This window comes from Biomphalaria glabrata, chromosome 6, assembly GCF_947242115.1.
Source record: "Biomphalaria glabrata chromosome 6, xgBioGlab47.1, whole genome shotgun sequence".
Lineage (NCBI taxonomy): Eukaryota > Metazoa > Mollusca > Gastropoda > Planorbidae > Biomphalaria > Biomphalaria glabrata.
In genome coordinates, this window is record NC_074716.1 from 47271051 (window position 1) to 47290486 (window position 19436).

The 19436-nt window shown below is 33.9% G+C and overlaps 1 protein-coding gene across 2 annotated transcripts in view; it reads right to left on the reverse strand.

The window, feature by feature from the left end:
• Window positions 1-1862: 1862 nt before the first annotated feature.
• LOC106078376 (DNA helicase B-like) overlaps window positions 1863-19436 on the reverse strand; it is a 28443-nt gene continuing 10869 nt past the window's right edge. For both annotated transcript variants that reach the window (XM_056031544.1, XM_056031545.1), the window contains exons 13-19: window positions 13302-13386; window positions 11481-11907; window positions 10555-10626; window positions 9746-9904; window positions 8166-8384; window positions 7217-7325; window positions 1863-6649 (exon numbers count right to left, since the gene is read on the reverse strand). In XM_056031544.1, coding sequence (XP_055887519.1) covers window positions 5838-6649; window positions 7217-7325; window positions 8166-8384; window positions 9746-9904; window positions 10555-10626; window positions 11481-11907; window positions 13302-13386 — 1883 coding nt within the window. In that variant the 3' untranslated portion in view covers window positions 1863-5837. The remainder of the gene's footprint in view (window positions 6650-7216; window positions 7326-8165; window positions 8385-9745; window positions 9905-10554; window positions 10627-11480; window positions 11908-13301; window positions 13387-19436) is intronic.

The following is a 19436-nucleotide window of genomic DNA, read 5'->3' on the forward strand; positions in this document are numbered from 1 at the left end:
AATTAGTCCAAATATTCTGTTTCTTTTAGTGCTAATTGAGCATGGAATGGTTTGCCTGAATCAGTCTGGAAAACTAATGTCTTGGCAGAGTTGAAGTCATTAACATGCATGACTACATTATAGACACGCTAAGGACGTAACCATCTTTTCTTTGTAACATCTGTATGTTATACGATAAAAAGATAGGCAAAAGATTTAAACAGCGAGTTCAAAATATTCTAGACCTTTCAATATATTTGTACTTTGAGTCATTGTACTTGGAGCAGCTACATGTACTTGGAGCAGCTATATGAATCATTGTGCTTGGAGCAGCTATATGAATCATTGTACTTGGAGCAGCTACATGTACTTGGAGCAGCTACATGAACCTTTGTACTTTGAGCAGCTACATGAATCATTGTACTTGGAGCAGCTACATGAATCATTGTACTTCAAGCAGATACATGAATCATTGTACTTCGAGCAGCGACATGAATAATTGTACTTGGAGCAGCGACATGAATCATTGTACTTGGAGCAGCGGCATAAATCATTGTACTTGGAGCAGCTACATGAATCATTGTGCTTGGAGCATCGACATGAATCATTGTGCTTGGAGCAGCTACACGAATCATTGTGCTTGGAGCATCAACATGAATCATTGTACTTGGAGCATCGACATGAATAATTGTACTTGGAGCAGCGACATGAATCATTGTACTTGGAGAAGCTACATGTTTTACAGTGTTCATGATAATACAAGCTCAACACATTATTTTCTGGCTAGTTCCCTTGTCTTTTTCATACTTTTTTTCCCATACATTATATTAAGTCCTCCACTTGCGACAATATGAATGATTAGTGTGAAGAACAAGTCTAAGATATCCTGAAAACTATGAAAAACAAGAACATGACAAAAAGAATTTAGAACAATGAAATATAATGTTTAGTGTTTGTATGCTGAAGGAAAATTTAATGTTTTCTTAAAAATATAAAAACTTAAAAAAAAAAAAGAGGCAGACAGAAAAAGCGATGGGAGGACAACATTAAAGAATGGACGGGCCTGCAATTGAGAGAGGTTCTAAACAAGGCAAAAAAAAAGGGAGGAATGGAGAAAGACGGTCGAAAAGTCTTGCCTGGTGCCCCAACAGACTAAGGGATAGGTAAAAAAAACTACTTATGAGTGAAATGGCATAAATTATTTTGAATCAATCGTAAAATTAATTTTGAGTAGATCTAGACTAACAATACATTTGTGTGATTGGAAATATTTTTTATGCTCATTGTGCTATGGTTCTATCACTTTTGTGGGCCAGTTTTTTTTGGGGGAAGGGTTAGGTTTTCTTTTGCTTTTTGAAAAACAATAAAATAAAAAAAGTTGCTTGAGTATGAATTCAATCTCGAGCCGCAAGATGAATGGCTGAATTGTTAGCCATTGAGCTATCCAAGTACTGTTAATTATAAAAGTTGTTCTCAATGTCTAATGTTAACTTAAAAATGTTAGAGAATGACCTATTTCTCTACACAAGGCTTATCTCCCCCCTAAGCTTAGTAGGCCTTACTGTCTCTATAAAAAAAAAATAATTATGACAAATTGATCAATTTTTTTTTTGTTGATTCATGTATGTAGTCATTGAAATGAATAATTGTGCAAAGTTTCAGCTTGAATTGAGAGAAATGTTCACAAGATTCTGACCAGACTGACAAAGCTTTGCCAAAAGTTGAGATGAAGACATCTAATTAAGTTTTTTTGATGCAATTAGTGAGCCAGTAATGTGGCTTTTAATTGAAACAAAAAAGTGAGGTCTTCAGGCAGAAAGAATGTTGTTATCAAGCATAAATAGTGAAATAAGTCAGTGAATAAATAAACACAGTTTCTGTCCTGAATATGTAGTATCAACAAAATCTTTTATTGCACTTATAAAGCCAACTACCAGGTACCTGAACTAACTGAATGCATTTTAAACTTACATAAATATTAATGGGTTAAATTAATGGTACCGGTATGTTAAAACTTGACAGCAATGCAGTACAAAGTGAAATATATAGTTTGATATTCAAGCAAACATTTTTTTTTTAACAAGACAAAATAGTTTTGAGAAACTCTGAGTATACATATATTCTAACATTCTCTACTGTCACTCAGAAATGAAGTACAACTATACATGTGTTAAAAATGCTCAGACAGAATTGTATGCTCTCAAGACATCAGGTAGGCTCAGTTGCTAAAGTTTTCAGCTCACAGCTGTAAAAAAAAAATGACTTTTACTTTTCGTTGAAACTTCAAGTTGAAATTTTTTTTTCTCTCCACAATAAGGGTTTTGAACAAACTGAATGTATCATTTTTCAGTTAATCAAGGTTAAATTTTCACTTTTCAAACATGTTAATCTGAGGCTCCCGCTCAAGGGATGGTTAACTTTACAAGAACTCTTTATATTGATAAACCAGAACATGTTGTTACCAATAAATGTAAAGAATTCCTGAAACGTAATTCCAATGGGCTACAATAGGTAAAGAAAACCAAGAGCAAAGTGCCAATGGACAGCCAGTACAGTCCAAAGATAATTCACTCACACTTAACACAGAGGTGTAACTAGAGTCATCCTTAAATGACAAGATTAGAAGTAAAGATTCAGGGTACAAGCTTAAAAATTCTCAAAAACCACAAAATAAATTTGTAAAAGAAAAATATCTAGTAGAAAGTAGATCTAAATAGTAACTGTTATATCTGAACTACATACATAATGATGATTGAATAGTATACCCTTCAGTTCTTTTAAACACAGAATCACTTATTGGCAAAGCCAAAACATGTTTTAGGATACATTGACAAACAAAAAAAATAAAAAAAAATGCTTAAAAAAAAACAAACAACCAACAAAGCTTATCAAAGGAAAAGATGTTCACAGGCACATGCATCTTTTAATACTGTGAGATTTATTTCCCTTTTTATATTTAACAAAATTAGGTAATCACCACTATTTAATAAACTAATTAGTAATTTTTTTGATTGATTAATGTTTTGCTGGGAACATTCAATGAATAATTATGCAAAGTTTCAGCTTGATCTGAGCATGGGAAGTGGCAGAACGTGTATCAGGCAGACAAAGCTTTGTAATAAAATGTGTGAAAATATACAAGATATAACTGCCTCTAACTTACAAAGTGTGCCAGACTAGAATTGGTCTATTTATTTTCAACAGATTCTGACCTGATTTAACAAAAAAACAACTAACTAACTAATCGTCCAGGTACATCTATTGTCCCTTAAGACAGTAGGAGCACAATTTTAACATTAAAAATTATTAATTAAAAGCCAATGTTCTGATGTAAATTTAACATGTAATGTTTGAACAGGGGTATAAATGTACATACATTTTTTTTACTATTGTTATAATGTTTTGTTATGTGTAAGACATTTCCATAAAGATAGTAAACATTTATCATTAATAATAAGGCTTGTCTTTGAGTCTGAAGATTAAAGAGGAATGCAGTATTTTCTGTGGCTACGCAGCCCCAGCTGTTGTCACATCCAGGACAAGCATAATCATTGTCAGCTGGTGGTTGATTAAGATTTTCTTTTTGTCGTCTGCATCTATCCTTGGCGGATTTTCGTTTGGTCTCAAATGTGTATCCTGCCGCCTTTGTAAGTGACCTCCAGCTGTCTCTTTCAAAGCCGCATTCAACCAGGTGCTCTCTTCTATGTCAGCTAAGGCAAGTTGGCGCCTAAGCTGGTATTTAAAGTGTTTCTGCGGGGCAGCTCTATTACATCGACTGCTTTTGCTATACGTTCGTCCCCCATATGGAATATGTGCCGCCCAGTGGAACTGTTGGACCATAAGAAGTCTGTCTATACTGTCCATACCGGTGTTCGCTGTTTGTAGTGCAGTCTTGTCATTTGTATGTCCATGATGAAGCGCAAGCATCTTTGGTGAAAGCATTCAAGTAGTCTTAGTTACTTTCTGAATAATATCCATGTCTCAGATCTATATAGAAGGGTTGAGAGAACCACTGCTACATAGACAGTGATTTATCATTATTGAATATATTCATAAGTCTAGAATGGTCAAAAAGGGTGAAAACCCAATCCAAACTGACTTTTTAAAAAAAATTATATGTACACAAATATACAGAGTTTTTGGCACATCATGATAATATTGAACATCAGTATAAAAGCCAGCAATTGCTTTAACATAAAAAAAAATGTACTTTTTGCTTACAAAGATCTAAAAAAAAAACAACTACTCTTGGAGCACATAATTTATTTTCTACTGCCAGTAGAGTCTGAGAGCACATGATGGGGGTTACCCAAGCCTGACAAGCTATAATAGCGATGCTCAGGATGGGCCACTTTCCTGTTGGTTCATATTTAGCACGGCTCAGGCAAAACTTCAACTCATTTTGCCTTCACTGTGCAGAGGATGAGGAAACTGTCTCATATTCATTTTGATGGCCCAGACTTGCTGCCCTCTATTTCAACAGGTCTGAAAAGCCACAAGTTCTTGAACTGTATGAGATATGAGTAGGGTTTATGTCCAGATCTTTTGTAAAAGAGTATTAAGGCCTTCAGGCCCTCACTCAAATAGAGTTTGATGATGATGATGATGACCGTCCATCATCTTTATTTGCATGGACAATGACTAGAGAAAAAACAACTTAGCTTTACTTTCATAATAGATGTCAGGTTCTTTTGTTTTGTAAGTTTTGGACATTCCTTCAGAATGCAGATTACTATGTCTTAGCTCAAAATCAAGCAGGAAGGATTTGAACTCTGGACCATCATGACAAATGTCTGAAATGTATACCACATAACAAGCACATAGCAAAGACCAATGAAATAATTGGATCTCATAAAATTAAAACACCAAAATACAATTTAACTTACAAAAGTTTCCACAATAGCCCCTTCTGGTTTAAGGCTCAGGAAAAAGTTATTATTATTTGACAAAGCCCATAAGTTATTATTATTTGACACAGCCCACAAGTTATTATAATTTGGCAAAGCACAACGTGTGCTGCAGGCATATAGAATTGTCCAACAACCCGCATTAACTCGTATATTTTTAATGAAAAGACAAAAACCAAATATTTCTTAAAAAAAAACACCAAGAAAAACAAAAGGTCAGCAGCTTTTACATTGAACACTTGAAAGTACCCGGTATGTAATAGGCATCCTTCAAAAAGAATATTGCTTATCTAAATGTTAATTCTTCATGTGAAAGAAATATTGAACACAAGGCATTGTCTTCGATTACAAAGATTAAGAATAAATCCAGTATTTCATCTGAACAGGTAAATCCAGTTGCAACCTGCATATTTTATCACATCTGATGAAGTCAAAGCCATTATCTGCTGGGAGTATATTTTAAGTTTTGTTTTTTGTCTTCTGCCTCCTAAAATTATGTTGTGAAGAAGACATCTAGTTCAATTGAAGGCTCCAGTTACAATTTTTTTTATACAGAACATCTGCCATAAAATAATTTTTTCTTGGAACAGTCTGCAACAGAGCTCAAGCACAGCAGCAAAATGCTGGCTAGAAGAAGATCACATAAAACTAAGAAAATGCCATAGTTTCATCTTGCGATGATTATGATCAAAGTTTTATTTCATGACTTGAAGAATGTGTGAATTACAGATCATCCCAAAAGTGAAGAAATGTGGAGATGCTGTTGTCTTGCTCAGCCTCTTGATGTATACAAGAGGAGGTACTCATTTGGGCTTTTATCATGAGCATTCCACTAGGATTCAAACAAAGAGCTTGAACAACAACCTTGACCTCAATATTTCAAAAGCTTTATTCAAAATAATTCTGTGTGATAATCAAAACTATGTCTAGGTCAAGGACATATCTGAGATGTTACAGCTTTTTCCGCACATGGGAGACTTCCTCTTTGTTAAGGCTTAGAGAAGTTTTAAAAGTATCTTGAAAAGGAGTGCTTAGAATGTTCGTGCACAGACGTTTGCTTGGAGACAAGCCACTAGGTGACAAGAAAGTGTTGGCAGTTTGTGCTATTTGTCCAGGAGGAGTCAATTGTTGAGTATCCTCAAGCAGATTTGATTGTGACACAGCAGGAGAAGAGGGCCCTGCCTCTGCTGGGGGCGGCCCATTATCAGATAGCTGCCTTTTTGTTGGGAATAATCTAGATTTACTATCGAGGTCACTGTCATCACTACAGCTGAAGGAGTCCTCACCCTGGAACTCAGGACGTGAGACAGTCTTTTGTGTTGGCAAATTAAGCATCAGCCTTTCCTCTTCAAGGTCACTTTCATCGCTCCGGCTTGTGTTGAAAGAACTGTCGACTGTAACAAGTGGAAAAGAAGCTCCTTTTTGTGTTGGCTGTGAGTAGGATGCTGTATCTTGGTCACTGTCGTAGCTCAAACTTGTTCTATCACAGAAACTTTGTGTCTGTTCAGAATGAGTGGGGTCAGTGTTGTCATCTGAGGATAATAGAAAATACATTTCTCTGTCACTTAGGAGATGACTAGCCTTGGTTTCTTGCGTGGATTTTGTGTGAACCTTGACCCCGTTTGGTGTGGTAGAGCTGGCAGACGTAGAGTTACCTTCATCCTCTACGTCAGAGTCAAAAGCAGTCCCAGGAACATCTAATTCATCCGGCACATCTATAGGTTTCCCATTTGATGAACTGTAGCCAGCAGTTACCTTTGCCACTGCAATCAAATAGAGATAATAGCATAAAAATATAAAGAAACTATAATATTATTATCCATTCCAAACACTGAGTTACACACAGTCACATACAACATTTTGAATTGCAAAGAAAGTTACACTCAGTCATATATAACATTTGACTTATGGAACAGCAAAAGACACAAACATGCTGCTAGCACATATTGTAGATATAGAGCTAAAAAATAGTGTTTTTTTTCAATTCATCAAAACGGCACACAAGTAGATACTCACAAATAGATACTATTATTTAAATGATTCTACTAATAGCTAATTGTATTAATTTAATAAAAAATTTTTTTTTTACAACTAATTAACATAGTACAGTGAAGTAAAAACAACTCTACTTAAAAAAACCCCAGAAAACAATAACTACCCCCACCTCCTTTTCAAACTTAGGTCCTTATGCTTTACTGACACAAAGGTTACGTTACTTAATAAATAAATGTACAAGATAGATGACATTCACTGACATATATATATATTTAAACATTCTGATACGATGGTGACATGCTTAACTGTTTTCAGGTAAAAAAACAACAATTTACCTGATTCATCAAGCTCATGAATCAAACTCTCACTAAAATCACTCAATGAAGCATCTGGGCTGCCAAAGGAGATCTGATGGATTTTATGGACAAAGTCTTCCATGCTTTTCTGAAAAAGAAAGTAAATGATAGATTGTAAGTTTTACAGACTTATTGCAGTATAGTATGAAATATATCAAGCAGAAAATCTAAACCTTTTCATTAAAAAAAAATAAAATATATAGGTCTGTGCTAATACTTTGTAAACACCAATGATGCACTTGTCAGCTAGGTAGAGATAAACTACTGCTTAGAAATAGAGTAACTATTCATTACCCTTGATTTACTAGTGATACAAGAAAATGGGTAAGTGGAATAACCAAAAAAGGCTTTAGAATGGGGAAAAAGGGGGGGGGGCTGAATGGTCATTAATTACCATGATTATTATTAAAAAGACTTTATGAACTTATCCCAATGCCTAGGAGTTTTCATTATTGGTTTACTTTTTCTAGTATTGGTTGGATAAAGCTTGTTTCAATATAATTATTGTAGGTAACAAAGACAAAAAAGAAAACTATATTTGGTAATAATCCATTGGCTCCAGGATGATGTACAGTATAATGAAATCTTTTAATGATAAACTCTGGACATTCTACAGCAGCATCTCTCTAACAGTCCAGGTATTAAACAAAAATCATATGTAACTTGTGGAAGCATGGTCGAGAAGCTAAGTACGCTTGAACTTGGTTACCTATGAAGGGGGCTCGAGGTTTGACACTCAACTCAAGCAGAGCTGTGTTTGCTGAGCACCTAAAGGCAGCACGGAAAACATTCTCCCACATACCCCCCCCCCCCCCACAAGGTCCACAAATGCGATTGGACCATAGCGCTCTGAGCATGCTATAAGCATGAAAGTAGCGCTATATAAAAGTTATAGTTTAATTAACTCTCACTAAAATATTCTGCTTACTTTCATTAGATCTGCATGTCTATTAATCATCTCTTTAAGTCGATATCCCAGACGAGTGGATCGCAAGGGTTCTTTCCTGTTAACAGCAATGAGAAGCTCAGAGTATTTGCCAACGATGCAGACAGATTTTTTCCCCCTGGTAATGGCTGTGTACACGTGTTGCCAGTTCTGGGGCACAGCTTGACCTAGTACATATACCACAGTGTCTGACTCAGAGCCCTGGTGAAAGAGAGGGAGAGAACTTAATAGAGCAGAATTAAAGCCAGCAGAATTTGAGACTCTCTCAAATCAGCAATTATAGACTTAACTTAAGACTTTAAGTTCACCAGTAACAGCCTTCAAGTCATTAAAACTTGACTCTTTAAGAGTTCACCAGTAACAGCCTTCAAGTCATTTAAAACTTGAGAAAGTTCAGCGGCTTAACTCTTTCTTTCTGTAATTATTTTCCACATTCCAATGGAATTATTCATTTTGCTAATTTGTGTTTCACTACTACCCTGTTATGATTAAACTTCAATAACTTTTTTTGTATATTATCTGGAAATGTTATGTTAGGTATATAATTATAGAAGAATGCATGCTCTGTTTATATAACACAAATTAAAATTTATAACACCAAAATTTAATTTAATTTAGTGGGGTCAAATCAACGTTGGTATCGTCAGTTAGGAGAGAAAGAGTTAAGCAGTGCTGGATTTACATAAACTCGAGTTATGGCCCACACTTGCTTGTCATTTTCCCAAAATATTTCATTCATTTTGGAAAAAAAAAATTAAAAATTGCCTTTTGTTGGTTACAAGGGACCCCAAATCTCAAATAGCTTAGGGCCTTATCAAGTCTAAATCAGGCAATGCAGCTAAGCCTTTAACTATTCTTGATCTATATCTGATAACAATGTGTTCCAATCAAAAGAAGATCTAATTGCTTGCTAACTAAATAACCCACTTTGGAGACATAAATAACATTGACCAAAAAAACAACAACAATATTTTCTACAAGTTAAAGATGGACAAGATATTAAAAAAGTGAAAATGTAGCCGGATAGGACACACACTGCAAAAACCAACAACCAATGTTCAAAGGCAGACACTTGATTGGAATTGCAAAAAGAGAGGAAAAAGGGCAGCCCCAACCAAACCTGAAAGAGGTCAGTCAGGGAAGCTGAGGATACTGGAATGACATGGGAGCAGATGAAGAAATTTACTCAGATCATAGTTTGATTGAGAGGTTACCTTGAGGCCGGATGCTCCCCCAGGGGCTCACAGGAATAAGTCAAGTCGGTCAAAGATGGACAAGAGTCAGTCAGTCAAAGATGGGCATAAGTCAAGTCGGTCAAAGATGGACAAGAGTCAGTCGGTCAAAGATGGGCAAAAGTCAGTCGGTCAAAGATGAACAAGAGTTAGTTGGTCAAAGATGGACAAGAGTCAGTCGGTCAAAGATGGACAAGAGTAAGTCGGTCAAAGATGGACAAGAGTCAATTGGTCAAAGATGGACAAGAGTCAATCGGTAAAAGATGGACAAGAGTCAGTTGGTCAAAGATGGACAAGAGTCAATCAGTCAAAGATGAACAAGAGTCTCACCTGGTAAGTATGAATAGTTCTGGCCCACGAATGTTTCATTCGACAAATTCGACGCAACTGTTTCAGTGGGGCACATACCACCCGAGGCAAATGTGGATCCCTATCAGACAATACTAAATATTTGGTGACTCTGTTGTTTTCTTCTATCTGATCTATATCCTGAGAAATATTTTATACCATTATATTAAATAAATTGATATTCAATACTTTAAAAAAATCAATATATTATTACATTTATTTTAAAAAGTATTTATACTGTAGGACACAGAAGTGATTGCACTGTCATTAAAACACTTGCAGGTAAAAAAAAAAAAGTAGAAAAGATGGAAAATAAATACAAGAACTTTGCAACCATTATTTACATGTAAGTCATTGGTCTAGGACTGAACTGTGTTATTTAAAGAACAAATGTTCACCTCTAAGACATTGTGAATTAATCCTTAAACTAAACTTGGGAAAGTAGTTTTCTGTTTTAGGTTCAATGTTGAGTGTAATGATTTCCTAACTGTGTTAGGTTCAGTGCTGAGTGTAGTGATTTCCCTGTGTTAGATTTAGTGTTGAGCTTAGTGATTTTCCTGTGAAGGTTCAGTATTGAGTGTAGTGATTTCTTGAGTTCAATTCACATTAACAGTCAGACATAATTTCAATTTCATGTTTTACTTTTATAAAGGACTAATTAAAAACTTGTGAAGTAAAATATAGAAAAAGTCCATTGATTTAAAAAAAAAAAAAAGAAAAAAAGGTTTAGGTCAAACAATTAAAAAAACAAACCAAACACACGACTCTAAAATACCCAATTAAAAACTCACATCCATAATAAAGAAAACTTCTCCATTGCACAGTTTCTCCTTGCTCTCCCCAATCAGAGATTCACCTGTCACCTAGGGGGCAAATTGAGTCCAAGAACATAAAAAATAATTTTAAAAAAATATGGCTTTCATAAACTCATAGATATTTACAGGGAAGAAATACCATAGGAAAGATTGTGCCTTGACATCATTAAAACACCTTCAACATTACAGTACTCCCATGAATTGACCAATTTATCATGTCAAGCAATTTCCTTTTTTTTTTGGATGCAGCCATTTTGAATTGTTCCATTCGCTAACATTCAATGGACTTATTGACAATGGACTTATTGACAAAATGATAACTGACATCATTTAAAGTAAACAATGTTGTACTCTTTCTGATTGACATAAATACAATTGCATTAGTCGAGGAACAAAAGTTGCATCATTTGTAGATGATTGCATAAGATGATTGAACAATGAAAATAACACAGATATTGAAATTTTCCAAAGAGAATTAGATGACTTTCCACCCAGAAAAATGCCATTAAAAAAAAACTAAAAGAAATAAAAACTACCAGTACTAATTTTATTTATGGCAACCCAGTTACACAAATTAAAAACTCAAAATATCTAGGTGTAATAATGTATGAAAAGTTATAAAAGAATCCCCATATTGATGCAATTAAAACAATAAATAAAACAAAACATTAGGGTTTATTAAAAGAAATTTTTACAAATCAAACAAGAACATTAAACTAAAATGCTGCTATTTAACCTTGGTTAGGCCAGTATTTGAATATGACTTAGCTTAGTTTAAGTCGCTGACTACATGACTAGATTGACACATCTATAGGCACAAGACATAATTATCTTCTCTTTTTAAGTAACGTCTTTAATTTATAAGATAAGATAAGTTAGAGAGAAAAAAATTATTAACTGACTCTTTGAGATTTCTCCTCTCTTTTGACAGTTTTTTGTTGAATTCTTTCCATCTGTTGAACTTCAGCTCGCTTGTCTTTCTCTTTCAGCTCTTCTAGCGTTCTATTGTAAACATCCTCATCCCCAGTGATCAGCTCAAGGGCTGACAGTTCATCCAAGTGAGATTTACTACAAGTCTGTCTATCATTCTGACTTGGTGTGCTCTTTCTTTGACTGGCTTTCTCCAGAGCAATCTGGAGTTCCTTATAGCCCTCCAAATATTTCTTCAGGACAAGGCCCCGGGAGTTGACCACCAGGTTATTTCTACCCAGGCAGATTTTGTCACCAATCTGGAAATCCCATCGTTTCTTTCTCCCATGTCGGCTTGTTGCAATAGAGTGACCATTGTAAAATTGGCTGCAGAGCTCATTGATAGCCTCACAATGTGCGCTAGAGATCAAATAAAATTAATTTAATGACAAAATTTTTTTTTTCTTGGAAGTAACTACACTTAAGTAAATATATAATCCATACATATAACATATATAAAGGCAGCACTAGGGATCAAATTTTTAATGACAGAAGATAGTGAACTAAATATAACAAAAATAAGGGACTGCATCGACTAGGGCACGAACCAGTGACCTCTGATGTGGCAACTAATCCTAGCAGTAACGCAGTAATAAGCAAGCTAACCAACCTCTAGACCATAGAGTGTCCAAAGCATTTGGATCACATACCCCTGCCTAGCTCCACCTCCACCTTGTCACACCAACAATTTTTAACAGTCCACCTCGTCACACCAACAATTTTTAACAGTCCACCTCGTCACACCAACAATTTTTAACAGCCCACCTCGTCACATACAAATTTTTTTAACAGCCCACCTCGTCACACCAACAATTTTTAACAGAGCTGACACAGACAGCCGTTAGGCAGATATTAGACAAATAATGGCTCTATTGATTTCGTAAAAAGTTTGGTCCCTAGTGTTGCCTTTGTGGGAAGCGTGGTCAAGAGGCTAATGGCAGCATATGAAGGGGGCTCGAGGTTTCGACACCCAACTCGAGCAGAGTTGTGTTTGCTGAGCACCTAAAGGCAGCACGGAAAACCTTCTCCCAGATACCCCCTCCCCCCAATGGTCCACAAATGAGATAGGACTATAGCGCTCTTAGCTACATAAAAACTTTAATTTAATTTATATATTTTTTAAATTAAATTAAATTTTAATTTATATATTTTACATGTAAGCATTTTTCATTGTTTCAGAACATAGCTTCATATTGGTATTTACCTCTAAGTAAATATTTTACAAAAAGTAATTTTGGCTGTAGCAGTAAATCAGCAATGACAATAAATATGTGATAGTATTCAAAACTTATTCTTCTAGTACTATGTTTAAAAAAAATATAAAGCATAATCTTATCATCCTAGATAAAATTAATCACATGGTTTCAAAAACATTATAAGCTACCGGTATATATTTTATACTAAAATGACCCATACAAAATGATTCAGAATGAACAATTATGAATGAAAGCTTCACTCCCCTGTAAATGTCATAAATTGCCAATTATAAAAAAATGGCAACGAAATTCTGCAATAAAAAAAAAAAAATAAAATATTTATTCCTGATTGTATAAAAATGTAGGTTATAACTCAGGATAGCTTTAAAAAAAAAAGGGGAAATTGTTTCATAATGTCAGTAAAAGTTCTATCCAGACAGTTTTACAATGACCACAAAAACTAATGCTCATCCATAATATATACTAAATAGATTTCTGAATTCAATACAGTTGTTTCAAAAAGTAACATTATAAAAAATAAAGAAACAAATGACTAACTTTCTAAAGGCCACAAACTGTGAGTCAATGTCAGACTTGACATCAATGAAATTATTCAAGATATGACGAATGGCTTGATCCCTTTCTGAAATAGACAAATGAAGTCTGGAAACACAAATAAGTACAAACTGTGAGTCAATGTCAGACTTGACATCAATGAAATTATTCAAGATATGACGAATGGCTTGATCCCTTTCTGAAATAGACAAATGAAGTCTGGAAACACAAATAAGTTACTGTAGGGATAGCGGCAGTCTCCACTACTTGGAGGCCCAGTGAGCCAGCCTTCATGTACCCCCCTGACTCTGCATGCTATTTTTGGGGTTTTCCCCTATGTTTAGAATTGAATGAATTTCCTATGAATAGTGGTTACTAGTTATAAAGTATTAGGGGTCAAGTGTTCAACAATGAATCAGATGATAACAAGTTAGTTGCTTCAGAACCAATTTCCAACAGACAACATTAGCAGGCAAAGTATAAAAAGTTAATGATTATTAGCAAATGGATAAAAAGGTTTATGAATACTGAATTAAAGGTCATAGACCATAGAAAGAAAAAAAAGATAGTTCTATTCTGATGGTAAATGCTGGTTTAATAATAGACTAAAGAAGCTTTGTAAACAGAAGGTAAACCTATATAAAAAATTTAAAGAAACTAATGCAGAAAGAGTTTACAAAAAGTATATAAAAATTAAACACTTAACCCAAAAAGTAAGCAGACAGCTGCAGAGTGAATACATAATAGACTAAAGAAGCTTTGTAAACAGAAGGTAAACCTATATAAACAAGATTACAAAGAGAGTTTGTGTTACACAAACTCAGAGGCGGCCCCCGTCGAAGTCGGATCCCTGTCGGATCTGCATATTCGCAAATAATATTCAAGAGGTGATTTAATTTTGATGTAAAATGTTTTACACGTTTCGGATGTTCCTTCAGAGTTGAAGATAATTACTTCCTAGTCCAAACCTCCCGCAGGACGACGGGGGATGGGAGCGGGCAGGGTTTGAACCCTGGGCCATCCATAAATCTGAACGACAGTCCAGCGCGCAAACCGCACGACCAGGCAGCCATCCGATGGTCAAAAGTAATAATGTTTCAAAGATTCATTTGCCGTAAATTTAAATTTAATAAAAAAATAGTAGATTAGTTTTAGTATATTAAAACATTACAATATTGATCAAAACGTTTGGAAATGAAAATCTACACTTTTTTTTTACACTTTAAGTTTAGAAATTGAAATTCTACATCTTAATCTAGTCTATTTTAGTCTAAACTAGATCTAGAAATTCTAGATCTAGACTCTAAAATAATTTTAATTAGAATATAAATCCAGATCTAGATATACTGTAATAAAAATCTAGATCTAGTTTAAAAAATCTAGATTAGATCTAAATCAAGATATCATTCCTTTTTTAAACGCGAGTCACATAACGAGGCTTAATAAACATTACTATACCGAGTTCTTTTTTCATTTCATTTGAAGAATTAATTCCATATAACGTCAGAGGGAAAAAAAAACACTACGTCACACGGCCTAGCTAGACTAAAAATCGCCTTTATCTATAAGAGCCATTTATCGAGTGTTCATAGACTTTGGTGCACCGAGTGCGTTCTTTAAGCATTTCATTTAAAGAATTCATTCCATATGACGTCAAAGGAAAAAAAACACTACGTCACACGGCCTAGCTAGAATAAAAATCGCCTTCATCATTACGAGCCTTTTATCGAGTGTTCATAGACATTGGTGCACCGAGTGCGTTCTTTTAGCATTTCATTTAAAGAATTCATTCCATATGACGTCAAAGGAAAAAAAAACACTACGTCACAAGGCCTAGCTAGACTAAAAATCACCTTTATCAACACGAGCCATTTCTCGAGTGTTCATAGACATTGGTGCACCGAGTGCATTCTTTTAGCATTTCATTTAAAGAATTCATTCCATGTGACGTCAAAGGAAAAAAAAAACACTACGTCACACGGCTTAGTTAGACTAAAATATGTTTTCATTAATACAAGCAATTTTTTCGAGGGTTAATAGACATTGGTGCACCGAGTGCGTTCTTTTAACATTACATTTAAAGAGTCCATTCATATGACGTCAAAGAAAAAAAATTCCATTACCTCACAATAGGCTAGTACCGGTACCATAAAAAAAATGTCTTTATTTACACGAGATATTTAACGAGGGTTCATAGACATTGGTGCACTGAGTTCTAATAGATATTATTTAAAAAGGATAAAAGCCACATTGTTTTTGCGTTGTGTCTGTCAGTCGGTCTGTCCGTTATCTTGATATAAAAAAAACAACTAAAAGTTATTAAAAATTGATTAACCTTTATTTTACGTTTCAAAACATCGCAATAATTTTTAGGTATGAACACAATTGAAAAGTTTATATAATAGATTGTTCCGGATGTTTGTATAAATAGTAAAAGAAAAAGAGAATTTCAGATAAATGTAATACCGTTAATTAAATTTTTTGGATGGTCTCGTATAAAAATTAGATGTACTACAGCCACGTGGAGAGATTTTCATACCTTACTTTGGTGTTTGGATTCTGTTTTCCTTAAAAATCGGAACATGATATTAACGATAATTAGATTTTTTAATGTTTTAGGTAGAAAGTTAAATGTACTGTAAGAGAGTAGTGAGTTAAAATATTTTTCATAAAAATCCGTAAAAACATTATTTCGTAAATGAGAAGATTATTTGTTTATTAATTAGAAGAGGGAGTTGAAACAATTATTTGGCGTTAGTAGATTTTTAAATAAATTCGGAAATTTCTGGCGACGATTTGTAAGAAACAAAATCCGGAACTTTCTTTATCGATTACAAAACTTCTATGTTATGTTTTACAAGAAAATTAAATGTCTAAAAAGTAATTTTCAGTAATCAATTCTAGTAAATTACTTTTTTTAAAAGCCTTATGCGATTTCAAACAATCATTAGGCATAATTCATGTTTTATAAAACAATATCCGGAACATTTTTACAATTAATGAAATATAAGTCAGTATAGAGATTATGATTTAGCATTAATATGCTATTTACATAAAAAACGGAACAACATATTATTGATAATGTGTTTTTGCAACGTTTAAGCATGGAAATGGAATGTAATATAAGTTAGAAGAGCAAACAAACATTTGTTGGCGTTGATTAGTTTTGCACAAAAAAATCCGAACAATCAATTTTAGATACTTAAAACTATTGAGATGTTATGGGAGGAACATTAAAGGGTAAATCAGATTTTCAATAGCTTTTAGAGTTCTAGTTTTTTAAATCTAATCGTGACGGACAGACCGACCAACAGACAAAACGCACAAAAATAAGCTTCTTTTATTCGGATGGGGGCACTAAACAAAAAATAAATAAAATCTGATTTTTAAAAAAAGTTTAAGGAATTGGTTTAGCACCTGATCATGTTGCGACGTTACGCTACTGCACGAAAATCGCTGCATAAAAAGTCCATTTAAAAAAATGTGCGTGATATTTACATACAAAGTGCATTATTAGCCTTTATAAACAAACAGAAATGTTTTCTTTTAATTTTAGCAGCTAGTTGACCAGAAAAAACGTCTTTAACTATTATTTATATTTGTTGTAAACATTTCCTGTGCATTTTTAAAATATATTTGACTTAGTGATACTAAAAATACACAAAAATTGTCCATCTTTGTTAGCATATTGTAACATTGCCTCCCTTACATTTATGTAATTGTTTTAGAATTGGTGTATTTTTATGAAAAAATCGCTTGCATAATTAATTTTATAAATTAAACGGTTTGCTTTTAGAAAACCAAAAGTAGCCGTTGCACCTAAACTTTTCAAGCCGGATTTAATGATGAAATAATATTTTTCATATCTCTTCTAGTTTTCGAGATCTGAGTGTGACAGACGGACATTTTGCACAAACCTAATAGCGGCTTTTTCCCCTTACGGGGGCCGCTAAAAATTTAAAGAAACTAATGCAGAAAGAGTTTACAAAAAGTATATAAAAATTAAACACTTAACCCAAAAAGTAAGCAGACAGCTGCAGAGTGAATACATAAACAATGTAATATCTAAAGATAACAACAAAAACCTATGGTCATACATTAAGTCTAAGAAAATGGAAACAACAGGCATAGCGCCATTAAAAGATGAACATAACATAATACATAATGATAATGAAACTAAAGCAAACATCCTAAACAAATACTTTGCATCAGCATTCTCAGCCCCAGGAGACAAAGACATATTACTGAATTTGAACCAAGTAAACAACATAGAAGATATAGTAGTACAAGAAAATGGAATTCAAAAACTATTAGCCAACACCAAACCAAATAAAGCTTCTGGACCTGATGGTATTCCAGCTAGATTACTCAAAGAACTAAGCAATGAGCTAGCCCCAGTGTTCAAAATACTCTTTCAGGCTTCACTTAACCAGGGCAGAGTACCAAAGGACTGGAAAGAAGCTAATGTCAAACCCTATTTAAAAAAAGGAGAAAAATCTGACCCAGGAAACTACAGACCAGTATCACTTACCAGCATCACATGTAAAATCCTAGAACACATAATATGTAGCAACATCATAAACCACTTAGACAAACATAATGTCCTCACACCATACCAACATGGCTTTAGGAAATATAGATCATGTGAAACACAACTAATAGGACTAATTGATGATTTTTCAAAAGGTTTAGATAATAGTGAACAAATAGATGCTATCTTACTAGATTTTTCTAAGGCTTTTGACAAAGTACACCACCATAGTTTGCTTAAAAAATTAAAATATTTTGGCATTAGTGGATTAAATATTTTCTGATAGGGAGAGAACAAACTGTAATAATAAATGGCTCTAAATCAACACCGATAACAGTAAACTCAGGTGTACCACAAGGAACAGTATTGGGTCCACTACTATTTTTAATTTACATAAATGATTTACCAAATTGCATTACTTCAGGAACAAAAGTCAGATTATTTGCAGACGATTGCATAATATATAGAACAATAAAAACAACACAGGACACAGATATTTTACAAAGAGAATTAGATGAATTGTAGAAATGGGAATCAAATTGGAGCATGTCTTTCCACCCAGAAAAATGTCAGTTGTTAAGAGTAACAAAAAAACTAAAACAAATTAATTCCACTTATCTTATTCATGGCAAACCAGTAACACAGACTAAAAACGCAAAATACCTAGGTGTTATAATAAATGAAAAACTGTCATGGAATCCACATATTGATGAAACTACAAAAAAATCAAACAAAGCATTAGGATTTATTAAAAGAAATTTCTATAAATCAAATAAGAACATAAAACTAAAATGTTATTTAACCTTGGTTAGGCCAATAATAGAATATGCATCCTCCGTTTGGGACCCTCATCTCAAGAAAACATTAAAAAACTGGAACAGACACAAAATAGAGCAGTGAGATTCATAACAAACGAATATTCACATTTGACTAGAGTAACACCTTTAGTAAAATCACTAAATTTAGAAAGCCTTCAGGACAGAAGGCTCAAAAGTAAAGTAGAAATCATACATAAAACACTGAACCATAATCTTCAAATACAAAAACAAAATTTAATAAAATACTCTGAAAGACACAAAGATAAAGGCACATTCCTCGTCCCATATGCTAGGACAAATTTGTACAAACACTCCTTCTTCCCTAGTGCTATTAGAGCATGGAATGGGTTGCCTGAGCTAGCCAGGAAAACCAGTGACTTGGCTGAATTTAAGTCATTGGTTAATATGCATGACTAAATGCATGACGCGTAGGACGTAATCATCTTCTTTTTTGAAGTAACGTCTGTATTATATAAGATAAGATAAGATAAGATAAGAGTGACAAAATCAAAACTTGCAAAAGATAGTTCTATTCTGATGGTATAAGAGTGACCAATCAAAACTTGCAAAAGAGATTTAGAATAAATGTAAAGCTGTTAATAATTTTTTAGGTCAAAGAACAAGATGGTCACTTAGATTCTTCTTTCATAAGGCTAATAGTTCTCATACCATGACTTGAGTGGCTAAGTTGTTTTTTTTTTTGGGATGGATGTCAAAGTATTTAAAAAGATATGGGATGGCAGAAGCCTTTTATTTAGAACATGAAAGGACGCTCACTTTTTAAAATCA